Source organism: Entelurus aequoreus, linkage group LG04, assembly GCF_033978785.1.
Source record: "Entelurus aequoreus isolate RoL-2023_Sb linkage group LG04, RoL_Eaeq_v1.1, whole genome shotgun sequence".
Classification (NCBI taxonomy): Eukaryota; Metazoa; Chordata; class Actinopteri; order Syngnathiformes; family Syngnathidae; genus Entelurus; species Entelurus aequoreus.
Genome location: NC_084734.1, coordinates 63,310,511 through 63,332,288, shown reverse-complemented (window position 1 = coordinate 63,332,288; position 21,778 = coordinate 63,310,511). Strand labels below are relative to the sequence as shown.

At 36.9% G+C, this 21,778-nt stretch overlaps 1 protein-coding gene across 1 annotated transcript; it reads right to left on the bottom strand.

Moving 5' to 3' along the window:
* Positions 1–1,621: 1,621 nt before the first annotated feature.
* LOC133648916 (26S proteasome non-ATPase regulatory subunit 10-like) lies at positions 1,622–21,759 on the bottom strand. The gene is made up of 5 exons (XM_062045457.1): positions 21,444–21,759; positions 21,243–21,341; positions 16,991–17,137; positions 3,573–3,739; positions 1,622–2,000 (listed from the first exon to the last, which is right to left on the bottom strand). The coding sequence occupies exons 1-5, from the start codon at positions 21,555–21,557 to the stop codon at positions 1,847–1,849; spliced, it is 681 nt and encodes a 226-aa protein (XP_061901441.1). The 5' UTR covers positions 21,558–21,759; the 3' UTR covers positions 1,622–1,846.
* Between the last annotated feature and the right edge of the window lie 19 nt (positions 21,760–21,778).

Sequence of the window (21,778 nt, the reverse complement as noted above, 5' to 3'; positions counted from 1 at the left end):
CAATCAATCTGGCCATGTTTTTTTTTCTCTCACCCACCCCGGTCCCCCTCCCCAGCGTTTACCTGTTTCTCACCTTTTTTGTTAAAAGTTAAAGTTAAAGTACTAATGATTGTCACACACACACTAGGTGTGGTGAAATTATTCTCTGCATTTGACCCATCACCCTTGATCACCCCCTGGGAGATGAGGGGAGCAGTGGGCAGCAGCAGTGGCTGCGCCCGGGAATCATTTTTGGTGATTTAACCGTAAGGGACGCCGAAAGTTGGCAGACCCGTCAGCGATCCTGTTCTGTCTTCCTGTAATGTTTGTCTGATCTTGAATGGGATTTTGCTGAAAATCTTAATGTCCTCTCTGGGATTATTAATATATTTCTGTCTGATTGTTCAGTAGAGACTTTTTCAGCTATCCATTGCAAAACTACTATCCAGTTATTTTTAATGTCATGCTAGTTAAAGAACCTCTGCGGTGGAAGGGCGGCTCGGAACCAAATATCGGTAATATCTACACCAAGGATACTGGATAGTATCACTATTGATTCGACACAAGCACTATAAATTCAAAATGTTTTAGTACAGGCCTATGTTTATTTGGTAGAATATAAATTTCAATATTTACCATGAATTGATTAACGTGGACCCCGACTTAAACAAGTTGAAAAACTTATTCGGGTGTTACCATTTAGTGGTCAATTGTACGCAATATGTACTGTACTGTGCAATCTACTAATAAAAGTTTCAATCAATTAATGCTTTCTTGTTAATTTTGTTGCATCGTGCATACTGTCGTAGTGTTTACAAACACAGCACTGTTTGATCCTACTTATTTTCTGACACATGGAATAATAATATAATTCACAAGAAAAATTAATTGTCTTATTATATTGTCTTTGTAATGTTATATTTTTCACAAATAAGTTAGATATACCCTCCTTCCGCCCGAATGCAGCTGAGATAGGCTCCAGCACCCACCGCGACCGCGAAAGGACAAGCGGTGAAAAATGGACGGATGGATGAAGTTTGATATATTTTTTAATATTAAGCCCGTTGTTTTATTCTGATTCTAAAAATGATCAAGAAATTAAAGGCAAAATCATTCAAAGAGCTTGAAAATTTGTTAAATAAAATGATTTTTTATTGAGTACAGCTGCAAAATAAGCCACTGTGGGGTCAAAGAAAGTTGTGAGTGCCAGCCCTTTGATAAATGTGAGAAACATTATGTTTAGTAACTTGTAATGCGCAACGGTGGGTCGGCATTGTTTTTCTCTCATCGCCGTCTTTCCCAAAAGGAATCTACAATAAATGTATAAGTGATGTATAATGTTATATTATCCAATCATTTATTTATGCTTCACATTGCTTTCTGCATGTAAAACTATTAGTATTTTCTATATAATGTGTTGTGTTCATATTTGTGGATGTCTTTAACGGATTCATTGGAAGTACATTATTTCTTAAGGGAAAATAAATACGATTTTCGTACCATTCTGTCTTTGTTGGAGCTTTTGGAATGGATTACTGAGGTACTCCTGTAGTGTATAATTACAATTGTTTTATGATGGTGGCAGTTTGAGGCTGTAACAAATAAAGTTACATGATTTCAGATGTAAACAGAAACATGTAAACACAATGCACACATTTTATTAGGTTTTGTGCAACAATTCAAACTTCACAGAAGATGGGCTGCAGTTCAGACCAGAATGTGTCAGTGTTTTGCCAACAATTATGCAGCTGGTGAGGAAGCTGAACACTTCCACTTCCTCTGCACACGGTCACATCTTACACCCGCCACTAGTCTTGTGACCAGTCATGTTCCGGCGAGAACCACACTTTAGGGTTTTGGTACCGCATCATCCTTCCACAATTCGACGAAGCATGTTGCCCAGACTACCCTTGGCTATCTGGAGAGGGGTTTTCTCCTCCTTGTTCTCAATGTAGATGCTGGCCCCGTGTTCCACCAACAACTTGGCCGCTTCGACACGCTCCTCATCACATGCTAGGTGGCTGGTTTGACAAAAATGTAGTTGCAAATTCAAAAAAATCCTTGTCATTTTACACTTCCACGTATTTGACTTTAAAAGGGACATATTAGAATAAACTTGTTAATCGCTAGTACAGTATGCACCATATTACAGTATACACCAAATTAAGGCCTGCACAAAAGTTAAAGTAAGAAATGACCCAACAGAGTAATTTTAGTCATTTGTAGCAGGGCGTTCTAACCACAGGGCAGTACCAAGTAGTGGAGCAGTTATCGAGGAATAAATCGATTAGTTTGTTTGATTAATCAAGTAATCGGACAAAAAGCACTTTATAGCCTCAATGCATACTTTAGGGAATTTAGTTTTTTTGCTTGACATAACTTTCTTTTTTTCTTTAAAAGTGCACATGATCTACATTAAAATTGCACTTTTAACATTATATGTGCAAATTTTTGAGACACTTGTGATTTAGGGCTATATAAATAAACATTGATGGATTGAATTGTGCATACATACAAAAAAAACTAACATATTTGCCAACACACAGATCAGGGCCCCCACACATCACCGCTCTCATGTGCGTTCTATTGCAACAGCGTGTAGAAACTATGTAGACATATTTAAACTTCTGGGCACTCCAAGCGGTCCAGATGTGATACATTTTTATTAATTACTATCAAATGAATAATTGAAGAAACAGAAAATGTATCAAACCTTTTTTTCTAACTAAAAATCTATATAATCGGTGAATCATTGCAGCCCTTAAACCAATGGAAACTTTCACAAGCAAAAAATTAATATATATGTTTTTTTAAATAAAAATATCTAATATAATAATAAATTTTGGAAATGGAGCCGTTTATTTAATGGAAACAATTTTACACAAATAAATGTATTTTACTCTGACGTCTCATTGGGGTTAAAGTTGGGCACGCACCAGCATGTCCCTTCTGTGCTAAAGTAGAGGGAAGTGGGTTGTTTTGTCTTTCAGCATTAAAATGAATTTAGGAAGTACCCAGAACATTCCACAATGCCAAGTCTCCACCTCATTGCAGGGCCAACACAGAGAGACAACATTCACACTCACATTCACACAAAAGGAACAATTTAGTGTTACCAATTAACCTATCTCCAGTTGCATGTCTTTGGAAGTGGAAGGAAGCCGGAGTACCCGGAGGGAATCCACGCAGTCTCGGGGAGAACATGCAAACTCCACACAGAAAGACACTGAGCCCAGGGATCGAACCCAGGAACTTTGTATTGTGAGGCACATCCACCGTGCTGCCCCAAATAAACAACTAGATACCTTGAAATCGTTTTAAGTTGTGGGGCCTGAATCTATAATGTGTCTGTAATCTATGGAAGTTTAATGTTTTGAATGGAATTATGGAAATAAATAAACTTTTCCATGATATTACAATTTTTTGGAAAGGGTCTGTATATGTACTTTTTTCCCACTTACTGGTACTTTAAAGACGTTAAGAGGGTAAAAACACGCGGTGCCTGTCACCCACACACAACAAACAAAGCAGAATATGTCTCCTTTAAAGTTGAACAACTGTGGTGCTATGGCTGCATGTTGCTTCATACGTACAGTGCTGTGTTGCCCTGCGAGTCCTGGATGTTGGTCGAGGCACACTGTTTGAGAAGCAGCTGGATTAGGCGATAGTTTCCTTTTGCGGATGCTCGGTGAAGGGGAGTGGAATCAAGTTTGTCCGTGACATTTGGGTCAGCTCCATTTTCAAGCAACAGCACAGCTATCTGTAAGAAAAAACAAGTACGACACGATCAACATATAAATAATCTACTTAAAGAAGAAAAAAATTTTTCATTAAGTACTGCAAATCCAGTTTGAGTTTTTATTTAAATATTTATGTTTATCCTAATGTATGATTTCGGATCAGAAACTTTAAATTTACTAATTAGTTAATGGTGGTGTAGTTCTAAGTGCATAAGAAAGTCACAATGTATAATGCTGCTCCGCCAAAATGATACTGATTTTGAATCATTTTCTTTTTATACAAGCAATTTCACAAAAAAAATATCCTTTAGAATTAGTTTTCTTTTCAAAGTACCTTTAATGGGTTTAATTGGACAATTGACAGAATCTCAGAGGCTAATTAGCCAGCTGCTGCCCAATACAATTATACAGACAATAGTGTGGAAATAATATCAGGTATTGGACAGCTAACAATTTTAAGTCCACATGAAAGTCTTGATGTGAGCAAAAAACACCCTCACTAATTTCCAACACAAAGATACCTACAAGAATCCAAGCAAAAGTGTCAGAATACTTTCCTCCATAAAAAAAACAAAAAAAGACACACACACAACACAGGTTTTCGTCTCCTGGGTAGTGGGCCAAATCCGTCCCGGGGAGGTATTTCATCGAGCCATTTGAAAATGATCGTGTATCCGTCCCGCACAGTTAAATTCAGCAACATTGACACTATAGGCCACAGTGTATTAATAAAATGCATCGCACAAACCATTGTTACTAAAGGTGTCAGATTAACATCAAAAGTAAAAGTAATTTAACTTAGCGTGACTAAAAACAACAATACTTTAACTAATAAACCATGTCCGTACACAATGACACATTAAAGATGCATGATAATGCAGTCAAAAGTGATAATTTTAACACAGACATGGACAATTATTTTGACTCGGGGGCCACATTGTTTGGTAAAATTGCGTCTGGGGGCCTGTGTGTGTGTGTGTGTGTGTGTGTATATATATATATATATATATATATATATACTGTATATATATACACATACATATATATGTAAAATACTTAATTTTGAGGAACAGACAGCGTGCAGATGTACAATTTTTTCAGAAATGATTACTGTTGCGATATACTGTATGATGCTAATATTATTTTTTTAAACTCTTTATAACTTAGGTCCACCAGCTTTAAGTTGCAACTTTATGGTTTGTTACTTACATACAAAATGCTAAACAGTTTAGCACCATCTTATCTTGCTGATTGTATAATTTGTACCTTATGTTTCCGTCCGTTCAAAAAACACTGGCTGATTATTATTTATTAGTGACCCCCAGATCTCAAAACAAGTCTGCAGGCTCTGGAGCGTTTTCCACTCAGGCTCCAGTACTCTGGAATGCCACACCAGCAACAGTTAGGGATAATACCCCAGCAGAAGCATTACAACTCATTTATATATGCTAGTCTTTATATACACCTATTATCATACCAGTTTATCTGCTCTGTCCCCCTTCTCCTGCCTTAAGAAAGTAGCAGGTGGTCAAGGTTAAATTCTGGAGAGGGACCAGTTTGGAGAAGGTGCTAGCTGACCAGAATTGAGACCCAAGATTGACCACTCATTGGACCACTCTTCTATGCCGAGCTATAGATATCTCTGCATAGCTGACTGGCTGAAGCTGGAAGAAGATAACCCCCCATCCCCATGACGATCTGCTGGTTTCCCGACAGACTGGACTCCCACTTCATCTAACAAATTAACAACTAATTAATTTACCAATATTAATTTAACAATTCAATACCTGTTCCCACTTGACAACCATTACAGCTGGTGTTAGAATTGTAGAAATGTTAGAATAATTATGTATATATTATCACACTAACTTATGCTTAAAGTCCGTTGCTTTAGTTATTTAGCTATTGTGTTCAAGTTGGACTTTTCTAATCTGTGCAAGGACAAAGACTTCTTGTCTGAGGGGTGGCCTCAGTTGAGATGTTATCTTTGTTTTAGCCCGCTAACAGCCAAGGACTTCAACGACCTCAACGAAGACAAGATGACAGCACGCAGACGAAGCAGAGACTTCAAGGACCTCAACGAAGATAAGATGACAACACGCAGACGAAGCGGGGACAAGGCGAAATCACAAGGCCCCCAGCACATTCCGTCACATATCGTGCGTCCTGGACCTGCTTTGCATAATATACGTGACCACTCCTTTTAGAGGCGGCCTTAGTATTGTTGACTGTGGAACTCCTGAATAAATAGAGGGACGCAAGAGCTGAACCTTAGAGCGTAGGGCGAGACTGTGACTAAGTGTGCAGCTCCATGCTTTCTCCTCATGAGCTAAATTGAACTCTGTCTCTGCATGATTCCTTGCTTTCTGTCTGATTAATAGATGTCATCAGTGTTTGAACCTGACACTGGTCAACCTGAAAAGGGGGTCCCTACATACGCAATCCTATCTCACGGTTTTCTTCTTTTTTCTCATCTGGGTTTTTTTTTAGTTTTTCCTTGCCCAAATGTGGGTTTAGAACTAAAGCTGAGTTTGTGAAGCTCTTTGAGGCATTCATGATTAAGGGCTATACAAATAAAATTGTATTTATTGATAAATGGTACATGTCCTTTTATTGTGAAAACCTCTTAAACTAAAGCTAAAAGATGAGAGACACTATTCATTCTGGATCCATTTTGTGTTGCTCTGAATGTGTATACCGGTATTACAGAAATGCAACAATAGCAGTCTGTCAGTGTCAGAAGCATTTGACACAGTCAGCATCTATCAGACCATTGTTTGGTGGCCACCTCCCAAAGCTGCAGTTTGGGGTGACTCAACAATCACAACCAATCATGTACTCAATTCCTGGGAAACTTAAAGTGAATTGCTTACCTGCTCCGCACTGAACAACAAAATGAAAGGTCTAATTAGCGAGATGACACACTATCTGGATAACTGTGTGAAATCAACATTGAAGAAAATAGTTTTGCAAACCCACTATTACTACTACTAACCACAACAATTGTCAAAAATATATATTTTTTAAAGATTTATGCGGAAATAAAGTGTGTGGTGCAACTCCTGATTTATACAGTGATTAGGACGAGTGCTAGTATACTAGAACTGCAGGATTCTGTAAAAACATACAGATTTTCGGTTTTCAAACTGAGTTTAAAATTCTCTAGAATTTTTTTTTTCCCCACACGTGCACACACATCATGTTCTTACTTTTCAAAGAAATCACACTTTTTTTTTAAACAATATTTTTCGACTCGTCATTGTCTGTTTTCGCCTTATAGAAATTTCCAATGATCTATCTAAATACCTTCATGGGAAGTCCCGGAAGGTCCACTGACGGGGGACTTTTTAAAATTAGAATACAAAGTAGTCTCACGATACCAGAAAATCAATTCTAGAGTTTAAGAGTCTCTTTTCACCCGTGCACACACATAATGTTCTTACTTTTCAAAGAAATAACACTTTTTTTAAACAATATTTTTGGAATAGTCATTGTCTTTGTCTGCCTTTTAGAATCTTCCAATGATCTATCTAAAGACCTTCATGGGAAGTCCCTGAAGGTCCACTGACAGGGGGACTTTTTTTATTAGCATACAAAGTAGTCTCACGATACCAGAATCTCAGAAGTCAATACCGATACTGGTGGATTACCATGATTCTAAATACTTATTTGATACCTTACCTGTTTCGGCTTGTTTGCTGCTTTTAAATGTGAAATAATATGAAACGTGAAGGTAAAAAGACCGAACCCATGTAAACTATCAAGTATGTAAGATCGTTGTGCTTCAACATATTTTGGCACAGGATTTAAATTGCGGTAGCAGCTTCCAAGAGGGAACTAATAGGGTTGGCTATTGGCAAGGACTTCAAGATACTATACGTATCCCCATACTTGAATCATTATACAACACAGTATTGGGATCTTGTAACACAACAATATATTGCGATATACTACATACTGTAGTTCACTGAAATGCATTCACTGAAAGCAGCTTAAAAGTCATGCAACTGTGGTTCGTATAGGCATTAGCTGTAGCAGTTGTAATACACTTTTTCACCACAAACAGAAGACCTCTGGCGCTTAAAGGGAAGTGCACTTTTTTGGGGGAATTTTGCCTATCTTTCACAATCATTACAAAATATATTACGACTGAGGGATTTTTTTTAATGCATTCTAATTTAATTACATGTAAATAAAAGCCAATGGGAGGTCTACTATTTTGCCCATGAAATCCAATAAATAACCATTCAAAAACCGCCAACAATACTCCATTTATATTTTGTGACTTGAATATTAACCAAGTATGAGTGATGTTGTTATTATAAGCGCTAACGCAGACATACTATTTTCAGCGGCAACGTGATCACTACCGTGTGTGCCTATGGTTACATCTTTGAGTGGTCTAATGCTTTCTCGCTTCCTTGCTCCATGGAAGTTTATTGTAGATCATAAATCATGCATCTCACCTGGACAGCCAAAGTCTGAGGAGTTAATCCAACCAGTTTGAAATCTTTGACAGCCATTCAGGGTCCAAAAATGGCGAGAAAGACACGAAAAGACGTTTGCGTGATGCGCTTTTTAAATCAATGCGCCGCGTATGCTTAAAATGATCAAAATTAAGGCTGAAACGACGCGTCGACGTAGTCGACGTCATCGGCTACGTCAGGGGTCACCAACGCGGTGCCCGCGGGCACCAGGTCGCCCGTAAGGACCAGATGAGTCGCCCGCGGGCCTGTTCTAAAAAAATAAAATAAATAAATAAATAAATAAATAAATAAATAAATAAAAAATAAATAAAATTTTTAAAAATTAAATCTACATGGGTATACTGGGTATAACACATGGCACACTGACAAAGCTTAACCTATTGTTACTATAACAATCTACAAGGTTAAGGTTGCTTCTCTTTCTTCCTCTCCATTTTTCTGCATTCTTTCGTATCTCAAGTTATCATTACGTATATGTATTGTTGCATTTGAACAATTGTATTGTTGATAATAAAGGTAAAGTACTGGTATTGTTTATTATCAATAGCACTATTTCTATTGGTATTCATATTGCTCCATTTTTAGTGTAATAATGCTCATTGTCATTTCTGTATTTTAAAAATTTTTTTTTCGCTAACTGCTTATTTGCTATTACTTTTACCATCATATTTGTACATGTCGTATTTGCTGATGTTGCTCTGTTGTTGTTGTGTTTGCTGTTGTTGTTTTTGTCTCTCTGTCTAATCCCCCTCTTGTCCCCACAATTCCCCCCTCTGTCTTCCTTTTTCTCTCTTTCTATCCCCTCCTGCTCCGGCCCGGCTGCACCAAATGATAATATAAATACATTTAATAAAGTCAAAATACAAGTAAGGCAACAAGAGAAGTATCCTACACTTCTCTTTTGTAAAGTAAATCTGAACAGCCGATATGGGCATCTACATCTGCTATATGATTTGCCCGAGAAGCTGGGCAGGACATTATAAAAAATTAAATTAAAAAAATAAATTAAAAAAAGGACAAAAAAATAAATTTAAAAAAATAAATAAAAATTAAATCTACATAGAAAAAACACAAGATACACTTTCAATCAGTGCATCAACCCAAACAACCTCCCCCATGCACACTCATCCACACCCACTCACACAAAAGGGGTTATTTCTTTCTGCTACCAATATTCTGGTTCCCACAACATAGACAACACATCTGCAAGGGACACAGTCCCTGAAGCACACATGATTGTACAGGCTGCTGGTCCACTAACATTTTCATTAATTACAATTTTTTATGTAATTATTTTTATATTGTTTTACTTTCTTTTTTTTCCAAGAAAATGTTTTTTATTTATTTATCTTATTTTATTTTTTAAAAAAGGGCCTTATCTTCAACAGACCAGGTTGTCAATGAAATTTGATTTGCTTAAAGGGTTTTTTAAACCAGGCCCAGTCCAGATAATGTCCAAGTCGGACTCAGCAACACACACCTTCATTCATGTACACAGAAACAAATTAGGGAACACAACAGATTGCATATAATTTATAAACAAAATTACATTTTCAAAATAAGCATTTATGTACAGTCCAGATTATGTCCAGGTCACTCAAATTAGGGAACACAACAACAGATATCATATAATCTATAAACATAATTATACTTTCAAAATAAGCCTTTGAGGACTTCTCATCTTTTTTTTAAATGTTTTTTGGCATCATTATCGTTTTCAACCATGTAACTTTCTAAAGTTAGAAAATACTGAATAAATGTTTTAAAGAAAGTAATACTAAGTGAATATCTGTTTTTGGCCTTAAAAATAAACATTTTACCGAGTACTATAATTAAATTGACTAAATCATGATTGTCAATGAACTCTCCTAAAATAACAGAAACCACATTAAGCTTCATAAACAAACCAATCCTTAAACACATTTTTTCAACTTCCACCCAAAACAAAGACACAATATGACAATACCAAAACAAATGCAGGGTGGATTCAGGCTCCTGACAACAAAATCGGCAATCATCTGACTCTGTCATATTCCATAATTTTAACATTTTCCCTGTGGGTAAGAAGTTATAAATAATTTTAATTTGAAAATAACGATTTTGCACATCGATAGTGGTTTTATAGATTAGTTTGAATATGGCATCCCATGGCAACGGGCAGTCAAAAAAGTCCTCCCATATTCCATTTGTGTTGTATGAGGCAGCCTTCAAAGATTTCTTTATTAAATAAAAATTATATATTTTTCTATTTATTTTAGTTCCTTTTTGCCAACTAGAATTTCTTATTAGAGGTTTACAAACTAATAATTTAGTAGTTCCATAATTAATTATTTGTTTCCATCTTTTCCCAATTACTCCAGTTAGTTGATAAAATGAAAAGCTTGAGCAAGCATCACCATACATAGCTCTAAATTCATCATACTTCATAATTTTACCATTCTCATTGATAATATCATTGACAAAAATGATTCCTCTTTCAAACATATTTTTCCAAAAGAAAGGCTTTCCATCTATTACAATATTAGAGTTCATCCATATTAACTGCTGCAAAATATCGTCTCTTTTTTCTGGCACATAAAATTGAAAACACCACTATGAGTGTGAGTGGATTGTTTCCTTTATGAACCCCGCCATGTTTCCCAGCAGAATCTCTGGGAGGGGATCACTTGTAAAAAAGGATACAATTTCTTTTGATACAGTACATGTTTTTTGTCCAACAGGACATTTGTGTACCACTCAATGTTTAAATACATATTTGGAACAATTGATGCTTTTAAAGACAGACACATAGCTTCAAGGTTGAGAAGTTTCAGGCCCCCATATTCATACTCTTTGTACAAAACCTTTCTTTTAATCTTTTCTGGTTTGCCGTTCCAGACAAAATCGAAGACCCTCCGCTCATAAATCTTAAAAAAGTTTTGTGATGGAGCTGGTAATGATAAAAACTAATAAATAAATTGAGGAATAATTAACGAGTTGGCAAAAGACATTTTACCATACAAGGTTAGGGATTTCCCTTTCCATAATTGCATAATTTTGTCCAGCTTTCTTAGTCGATTATCATAATTTACTGAGCCTAGATCTTCCAGATTTTCTGGGACAACAACACCAAGTATGTTAACTGGTCCATCTGTCCACAAAACAGGCACTTTGCATTCCATTCGAAAGGACGTTCCCTTTAGATTTCCGATCCTTAACATTTTACATTTATCATAATTAAGCTTAAGGCCAGATTGCTGTGAAAATATGTCCAAAAGATTAAGAAGGTTCCGCAAACAATGAGGAAAAATCTTATCTTTGTGAATCAGCCTTTTCTGACATGAACTTCATCAAGAACAAACACAGAACACGCCTCACTGATGCACATCTGCAAGACTCACTCAGAGTTGCAGTGTCAAGTTACACACCAGAGTACAACACACTAGTTAACAGCATGCAATGCCAGGCTTCCCACTAACTGACAAAGAAACAGATAACAGATTTGGTGTCCAGTTCAAAGTGTGACATGATTTAAAAATTTGAGAGTTTACATTTGTATTTTACATGACTTCTTATTTGTACAAACATGGTGCAAAGTAATTCATGATTTGTTAAAAAATGTTAGTGGCTAGCTAGTTAAAATGGGATATTGTGATTTCACAAGACTGTCTTAGAAGTGATCATTTGAAAATGTTCAATTTGAAAAATGTGCACTTAGAGAAAATATAAAAATAAAGTGTTGCATATTGATATTTATCTGTTTCTATATATATTTATTGTGAGAAATCATTAAGATGATCAGTGTTTCCACAAAGATAAATATAATTAATTATTAATAATAACAGAGTTAAAGGTAAATTGAGCAAATTGGCTACTTCTGGCAATTTATTTAAGTGTGTATCTAACTGGTAGCCCTTCGCATTAATCAGTACCCAAGAAGTAGCCCTTGGTTTCAAAAAGGTTGGTGACCCCTGCGTTACGTAAATACGTCGACGCGTCGCATATTTACGTCACACTACCGTCATGGTGGAGCGCAAAGCAGACTGTGCGAGCGAGGGGAAAAACGCACGCCAAAAGTCGTCAAAAGTGTGGGAGTATTTCAATACACAGCCTAATAATGTTGTTGTATGCACACTGTGTCGAGCGGAAATGGCCTATCATAGCAGCACAACGGCTATGAACGAACATTTGAAAAGAAAACCATCAACCATCAACTAGTCAATCGTCCGCGTTAGCATACGTTGTCATCATTACACAAAAACATGAATGTGTCATTTGTATCTGCTAGGGTTGTAACGGTATGTGTTTTGTATTGAACCGTTTCGGTACGGGGCTTTCGGTTCGGTACGGGGGTGTACCGAACGAGTTTCTAAGATAAAGCTAACTTTAGCTGCTAAAGTCTTAACAAGTTGCTTTGCTCCTCTGCCTCTGTCTCAGCACGCAGCATTGTCCCACCCATACAACCATCTGATTGGAACACACGAAACATTGTCCCACCCACACAACCATCTGATTGGTACACACGAAGCATTATCAGCCAATCAGCAGTGTGTATTCAGAGCGCATGTAGTCAGCGCTTCAGCGTGGAGCAGATAGGTGTTTAGCAGGTGAGCATCAGGCAGCGGACTCTCCCCAAATGATAATAAACACCTCCCAGTCAACTACTAGTAACATCACTATGAGCCCGTTGACCTACTAGAAACTTAAACTGCAGCTCAGCTCGCTCGCAGTCCTGGTTTGAGGTGAAGGCTAATTACCTCTCAGTTCCAGCCACATCGACCCCTTCTGAGCGCCTATTTTCAGCTGCTGGGAATATTGTAAACAAGAAAAGAAGCAAAGCAAGTAGACATGCTAACCTTTCTTCATTACAACTGTTAGTCACTCACTGGAATGAGTAGAATTGGTTATTGTGTACTGTGTTGGACTGGATGTTTATTTTGCACATTTTAAAAGCAATACTTAATGTTTACAGTGCTCCAGAATATTTAGATTGGCACTTTTTTGTATTGGATGTTTATCTTTATTTTTGCACATTTGTGCAAATAAGCAATACTTTCACTTTTCTTGAAATGTTTACACTGTTGTTACAGAATATTTCGTTTTGCACTTTTTTGTATTGGATGTTTATCTTTATTTTTGCACATTTTAAAGCAAAATAAGCAATACTTTTACTTTTCAAATGCTTATACTATTGCAGAATATTAAGATTTGCACTGGATGTTTACTTTTATATTTGCACATTAAAAAGCAAATAAGCTACTTTTAATTTTGTTAAATGTTAAAAGTTTTAAATGTTTACATTGTTACAGAATATTTTGTCATGTTGTTGTCAATGTTGACTGAGTGGCCATACTTTTTTTTTTTGTAAATAAAAGCCATGCCTTTTGAAAAAACTGGCCTACTTTTATTTTTTCATCTTCATTTTAAATAAAATAAAATAAAAAATAATCGGTAAAAGGAAAAATAATCTATAGATGAATCGAAAAAATAATCTATAGATTAACCGATTAATCGAAAAAAATAATCTATAGATTAATCGATAGAAAAATAATCGTTAGCCAATACGTAAATATTAAATGTAATTAAAAATATGCCCATTGCTACATTACATATATACTTACATCATGTACATAAAACCTCAATGGATGTGTTTGGATATTTAAGGGGAACTGCAGCTTATCGTTCATAATCATTATGAGAGACAAGAAGGTTTTTTGGTTTTTTTTGCAGTCTAACATGTAAAAATTGTCTCGTTCTAGGTAGCTAGCAATGCAGCTAATGGGAGAGATCAATTCTACCTCTAAATTACTTTAAAAATGCATTTAAAAACCATCACCAATACTTAATTTACGTCCTGTAACCTGTATAATAAACAAAGAGCAAACACTGAGGAATACTTTTACTATTGTAATAACACATTGACGTGCTTCTGTATTAGCCGTAAAAACTAACTACAGCAAGAGATAAGCTAGTTTCTACGACAACTCTAAATGTGTTTGAGTTTGTAATGCACAACACAATGAGAGAGGACACCAATATGTACTGACTGAAAAACATGAACAATCATATTATAGTATCTGAGTATTATCCCATATTTCATGTTTTGTTTGTACACAGCTAGCCAAATGTCATGATACACGCATGATGTGCTGCGTGTATTATGATCAATATAAAGTGTGATTTACTTGATGGACAATTGTCTCTTTAGACCAGCTGGTTGAGGAAGTTTTTTCTGGTTTATTTAGGGTAAGCGCGCCATTTATGTGGGAATAGCTTGTCTCCATATTCCACAACTGCAACTTTCACCTCACTCTATCGGCTTCCATCTGCTCCAACGTTTCACCCTCTTCTTCGTGCTCGCTTATAGAAGCAGCAATTCATCTTCTGTTCATTCAGGTAAAAAACAAACAAGGTTGTGAATCCTCATTTGTCCAAAAATAGTCATCTACATTGTTTGTTTGTAAGTCTGCCATGATTAGAACACACACAAGCGTTTTGTAACTGGGAGTATGACCCAGCAGAATTGGTCACATTTTCAGTAGACCCATAATAAATTCATTAAAAAAATAAACTTCATTAATGTTTTTTGTGACAAACAAGTATGTGCTCCAATCACTCTATCACAAAAAAATAAGAGTTGTAGAAATTATTGGAAACTCAAGACAGCCATGACATTATGTCCTTCACAAGAAAAGGTGAGGCCTTTAATCCCAGGAACACCATATCTACCGTCAAGCATGGTGGTGGTGGTAGTATTATGCTCTGGGCCTGTTTTGCTGCCAATGGAACTAGTGCTTTACAGAGACTAAATGGGACAATGAAAAAGGAGGATTACCTCCAAATTCTTCAGGACAACCTAAAATCATCAGCCCGGAGGTTGGGTCTGGGGCGCAGTTGGGTGTTCCAACAGGACAATGACCTCAAAAAACGTCAAAAGTGGTAAAGGAATGGCTAAAACAGGCTAGAATTAAGGTTTTAGAATGGCCTTCCCAAAGTCCTGACTTAAACCCCATTGAGAACATGTGGACAATGCTGAAGAAACAAGTCCATGTGAGAAAACCAACAAATTTAGCTGAACTGCACCAATTTTGTCAAGAGGAGTGATCAAAAATTCAACCAGAAGCTTTCAGAAGCTTGTGGATGGCTACCAAAAACGCCTTATTGCAGTGAAACTTGCCAAGGGACATGTAACCAAATATTAACATTGCTGTATGCACACTTTTGACTCAGCAGATTTGGTCACATTTTCAGTAGACCCATAATAAATTCATAAAAGAACCAAACTTCATGAATGTTTTTTGTGTCACATAAGTATGTGCTCCAATCACTCTATCACAAAAAAATAAAAGTTGTAGAAATTATTGGAAACTCAAGACCGCCATGACATTATGTTCTTTACAAGTGTATGTAAACTTTTGACCACGACTGTATATGTACAGTATATATTCATATTATATTAATGTTATACACGTACATGATACACATCACACATACGAACGTATTGATACAGTTCTGAAGTACGTGTACTTATGTAGACATTAAATATATGTGTAATGTAATTAAATGAGCATCTAAATGAACTTCATATCAAAATCACTACACTAACTTCAGTTGTTTTTTATCAATATTTATAACAATTGTGTGTCCGGCACACAGCAGAGCGTTGATTGTAACGTAACAACAATCATTTGTACCAAAATAACACTTCAGTTTGCATTGATTAAAGCAAGTTATAACAGGCTCAACAACAACACACAACTTCAACTACTTCAACACTCCCCCCACATCAGACCATGACAATACAATATGAAGTATAAACGATAAAACATTGAACATTAAGTATGTGAAAGTTCAACTCCTACCTTGTTTCTTTCCCTGACAACCTCCTTAAAGTTCTGACAAACATGCAGAAGTGTGGATAGAATGTTTTGCATATCAACCATCATGCACTGTAATAGATAATAATGTATAATTTAAAATTATATATACATGTTTTATAATGTCCACAAAGTTCAATGAGCAGGAGATGTGACCGTGTGTTGACTTTATTTGTTGGTTATAGGTCATTTACACCATAAGTGAGGAAAGTGGTTTGGATCGGGTAATATAAATTGATGCTGTGCTCAAAAGACTTTCAAATAAAATAATGGTCATTGACCATCAATTCTAACTTTGCCCACAAAATGGCGGCTATATCATTCCAACTCAATCCACATGGGGACTAAGTTTAGGCACATGCCGTGGTCCAATCTTCTTGTTAAACTTTTGATGTCACGCGGGCCACACTTGCCTTAGTTTGGACACACCGATCTAAAGATTCACAGCTGATTATTATCGATTGAGGTGGCTACTACTGGGGCAACCGAAACCCTCACTTGTCAAACCTCATATCCGGTCGCATCGGTATAGCGTTTACTCCTAGTATTTGGGAATTATGGTACTGAAAAAAGGCAAGTATCAATGTATTTTTTGCGTGTTAGTGTCGAAATATTGGTATTTTTGATTGGTATCACTGACCAGGGCAAGTTGTCTCTGCTGTCTTGGCCAGTGAGGCCAGCTGGCAATCATTCAATCCTTCATCAGCTCGCAGGAGAAACGATCGCATTAATTCATTGACTTTTTTTGCGATTGTTTGCAATGCAGCTCCTTCAGTCGATCGTCAAAAAAAAGATTCTTGTCATTAAAACAAAAGTGTAAATGGAGCTTTTTGTACATTCCTACTCGAAACTTTGGTCTTTGAAATGGAAACGTTTGTGGAAAAACAATTAAGATTGAGTGATACAATTCAGACAGTTGTAGCTTTACCTCGTATTTGTCCTTGGAGGCAGCATAATGGAGGGGAGTGCATCCATTCTGATTGACAGAGTTCAGCTGAGCCCCTTTGGAGATGAGTGCTCTTACAATGTCCTCTCTACCTGCAGAAGCTGCAATGTGAAGAGGGGTCCATAAAGCCTGGAAATAACATGTGGCAATGATCATGACCATGATAAACATGTTACATAAAATCAAAGCTGTGATAAATAAACTATCCATCCATCCATTTTCTATCACTTGTCACTCTCGGGGTCGCAGGGGTTTGGAGCCTATCCCAGCTGCACTGCGGTGGAAGGGCCTCTTTAATAGCTACTGCTGTGTTTCTATATTTCTATTGGCTTAGAGCAACTGATATTCGCATTACTGTTGTTCTACTGCAGGCCCCTGCTAGCCATGCATTTTCCAAACCGATTGTCCTCATTACAGTCACAGGTAAGCTGGAGCCTATACCAGCTGACTTCAGACAAAAGGTGTGTAGGCCTTTCTATCACAGGATATAAAAACAACTATTCACACTCACATATATGGACAATTAAGAGCAGTGGTGCTCGAGTGGCTCCCAGGAGCCAAATTGAACCCACCGAGTAGTTTTGCCAAAGGGTGGTTACAGAGAACAAAGAAATGGGATAAAACTACTATGGTATGAAAAGGAGTAAGACCAATTAAGCTTTGCTTCTTCCTACTCCTTTTCAGACATGCTGTAATGAAACAACTGGAAATATGTGATGCATTGCATTGTATGCATGTTCAAAATAAACTGAACTGAACTGTCTATATGTGTGGTGTGTGCATGTCAATGTGCACGTGCACATCCATATAGCAGCGTATTAACGATTGCCCTTGAAAATATGGCTTTACCGCAGTTTGCACTTTGGCAAGCTTGCCTCTTCAATTTGGTATTAAATAATATGCATATATAAATCATTGCTATCACAGATTACAGCTGTTTAAGTAAACGTAAACACAGAACACTCTGAGACAGAGGCGTGGCTCAGTTGATAGAGCGGCCGTGCAAGCAATTTGAGGGTTCCAGGTTCCATCCCCACTTCTGCCATCCTAGCCACTGCCGTTGCGCCCAGTGCCACCCACACTGGTTTAAATGTAACGTATATAATGGGTTTCACTGTGCAAAGCGCTCTGAGTCACTAGAGAAAAGCGCTATATACATATAATTCATTTCACTTCACACATAGTTGTAAAAAATAACAAAAAGACAACTGACGTTAGAGTAATATTTCTGATATCAAATGTATTTAGATGCTTTTTAAATTACATTACACATATATTTTATATATATATACATATACATATATATATACATATACATATATATATATATATATATATATATAAAAATATATATGTATGTATGTATGTATAAATGTATCACATGTACACATATAGGCTATATAGTAGATATGTGTGTATACATATTGTTACATTACATACATACTTTCAGCCCCCGGCCAAGTTGTTTAAGTCCAATGCGGCCCCCGAGTCAAAAAATTTGGACACCCCTGCCTTAGAAGGTAAAAGTTGTGGTACCCCTGATTTAGAGTCTCCAATTAACATGACATAACAGGCGACTGCTAGCTAGATCAAATGTTATTTCAGTTGTACAGTGCATCTGGAAAGTTTTTACAGCGCTTCACTTGTTCCACATTTTGTTTTGTTACAGCCTAATTCCAAAATGGAATAAATAATTTTTTGTCCTCAAAACTCTACACACAATGTTAACTTTTTTTTTTTACAGAGATTTTTGTAAATTCACTAAAAATAGAAAAAATAAGACATCACGTTTACCTAAGTATTTACAGCCTTTGCGCAATACTTTGTTGATGCATCTTTAGCAGCAATTACAGCCTCAAGTCTTTTTGAATACGATACCACAAACTTGCCACACCTATCTTTGGGCAGTTTTTCTCATTCCTCTTTGCAGCACCTCTCAAACTCCATCGCGTTGTATGGAAAGCATTGATGCACAGCCATTTTCAGATCTCTTCTGACATGTCGGATTCAAGTCTGGGCTCTGGCTGGGCCACTCTAGAACATTTACGGCGTTGTCCTGAAGCCATTCCATTGGTTTTGGGTTAAGGTTTGTTGTCCTGCTGAAAGATGAACCATCGCCCCGGTCTGTGTTCAAAAGTGCTATAAGACAGGCTTTCATCAAGGATGTCTCTGTACATTGTTGCATTCATCTTTCCCTCTATCTAGACTAGTCTCCCAGTTCCTGCTTGTGATAAACATCCCTACAGCATAATGCTGCCACCACCAGGCTTCACTGTATGGATGGTATTGGCCTGGCGATGAGCGGTGCCTGGTTTCCTCCAAACATGACGCCTGGTATTCACTCCAAATAATTCAAATTTGTCTCATCAGACCAGAGAATGTTTTTTTCTCATGGTCTGAGAGTCTTTGAGGTGCATTTGGGCAAACTACAGACGGGCTGCCATGTGCTTTTTATTAAGGAATGGCTTCCGTCTGGTCACTCTACCATAAGGCCTGATTGGGTTGGATTACTGAAGAAATGTTTGTCCTTCCGGAAGGTTCTCCTCTCTCCATAGATGCATGCTTTAGCACTGACATAGAGACCATCAGGTTCTTGGTAACCTCCCTGACTAGGGCCCTTCTCCCTCGATCGTTCAGTGTAGATGGCCGATCAGATCTCGGAAGAGTCCTGGTGGTTCCAAACTTCTTCCATTTGCGAATGACGAAGGCCACCGTGCTCATTGGGAACTTCAAGGTAGCTGATATGTGTTGTCCTCTTCCCCAGATTTGTGCTTTGAGGCAATCCTGTCATGGAGGTCTAGAAAAAATTCCTCCGACATCATGCTTGGTTTGTCTCACACTTGCTCTGTCAAGTGTGAGACTTTACATTTACACAGGTGTGTGTCTTTCCATATAATGTCCAAACAACTGAATTGATCACAGGTGCACTCCAATTAAGCTGTAGGAACATCTCAAGGATGATCAATTGAAACAGGATGCCCCTGGTCTCACTTTTGACCTTCATGACAAATGCTGTGGCTACTTGTGTACATGTGATTTCTTATTTTTAGTAGATTTTCAAAAAGCTCTAAATAAATATTCATTATGGGGTATTGTGTGTAGAACTTTGAGGACAAAATGTATGTATTCAATATTGGAATAAGGCTGTAACATAAAAAGTGAAGCTCTGTGAATACTTTCCGGATGCACTGTATATTTTTGTAATCAAATATATGTCAGGGGTGTACAGAACAAACTTTGCTTTAAAATCAAAGGATGTCTAGGCATTTTAATACTTTTTTTTTTAAGCATAATAAAGACATAATCCATATTTTTAGAGACAAAACGTTGTGCAGTTTCTTTGATGTGCCAAACAAATCATTATTAGTAGTAACAAACTTTTTCCTATTGGATTACGACTTTCTGTTCTTATTTTGCAGTTTTACTTGGCTTTTTTTCAGTTTTTCATTGATTGCTTTGCTTAGTTTTAGTTATTCAAATGTGCTCCAGAGCAATAATAACTGAGCTTTAGTGTTAAGAGCTTAGTATTATAAACTACTGGTTAACACCCTGACAAGAAAAGCAAGTGCAAAAACCTACAGAGCAACGGTCTAACATTCATTCCTAAAATCAAATAACTTTTGCACTAGAGGTTTATCAAATTCATGTTTTCATGTTCGTATCCAACGCAGCTGTACTGAACCGAAAGCTCCCTATCGCTTTACAATGTGTTGTCTATTTGTGCTGTTTAGTGTATGTACAATACATTTGGTATTAGATTGTAGTTTTAGTTGGTACAATACTAGGTAAATGGTTGGGGCCTCAAATATACAAGAGCAATGATTCTCAAACTGTGGTATGTGTATTACTAGTGGTGCTCGGGCTCCATCTAGTGGTATGCCAAAAAAAACACTTGATTAAAGTACAATGTTTTAATTTTCCTATGTTCAAACACAGTGTTACTGTTCAAACTGTTTGTAATGTTACAGTGGCCAAACATATTCAATATTATTTGTTAAATAAAACATCTGCATTTTTAATTAATACTTAGGCCTACTACGCTACTGTATTTCAATGTTGGTCATTATGGTGTTACTTGGAGAGCCAAGTTTTTCTGAGGTGGTACTTTGTGAAAAGTTTGACTACCGTAGCAGAGGATACTATTGTTTAGTATATATAAATGTGTTGCAACCTGTTACCATTATTGTCATTACAGTAAGTTAGCATGAGTGTTTTACTGTGTTATGATCCATACATCATCTTGCAGGTTGACTTCAACTCCTAGGTCAAGTAGAAAGGAAACAATGTCGGTATGTCCAGCCGAACATGCCCAATGCAGTGCAGTTCTGTGATCCTGAAATCATGTTTAATAATATACATTCATAATAATGAGCACAGGGTTTAGCAGTGTTATTGTCATGTCAACAAAACATCTTGCTGTGTCATGAATTCTTACCTGGTCCGTTTTGCAAGCAAGAGTTTTGTCTGACAATATGGACTGTTTTAACTTCTCAAAGTGGCCCATGTAAGCTAAATTACAAACATCTACGTTTGACACGGAGCCCTCCATTCTTTAAAAAAAAACTGTCAAATAATATTATAAACAATAGAATAAGAGCATATGCGTTGCGTGCTGGATTTGAACTGTAGCAGCAATGACTCAGGAAATATTTATTGTACTTCCGCCTTGTATATTTCGCCTCGTTTGAACTTTTCACAACAAAACATCCCGCGTAAAATCTCAACGCTGCGACATTGAAATGCTTTATATTTTTGGTCTTTTTTTTTTAT

Excerpts from the sequence above, each read along its gene's own strand:
- LOC133648916 (XM_062045457.1), bottom strand. The coding sequence starts at position 21,557 with ATGGAGGGCTCCGTGTCAAACGTAGATGTTTGTAATTTAGCTTACATG. Across the intron at positions 17,138-21,242 it reads AAGTCAACCTGCAAGATGAT|GCTTTATGGACCCCTCTTCA; the intron begins GTATGGATCATA and ends TGTTATTTCCAG. Across the intron at positions 3,740-16,990 it reads CCTCCAAGGACAAATACGAG|ATAGCTGTGCTGTTGCTTGA; the intron begins GTAAAGCTACAA and ends TTTTTCTTACAG.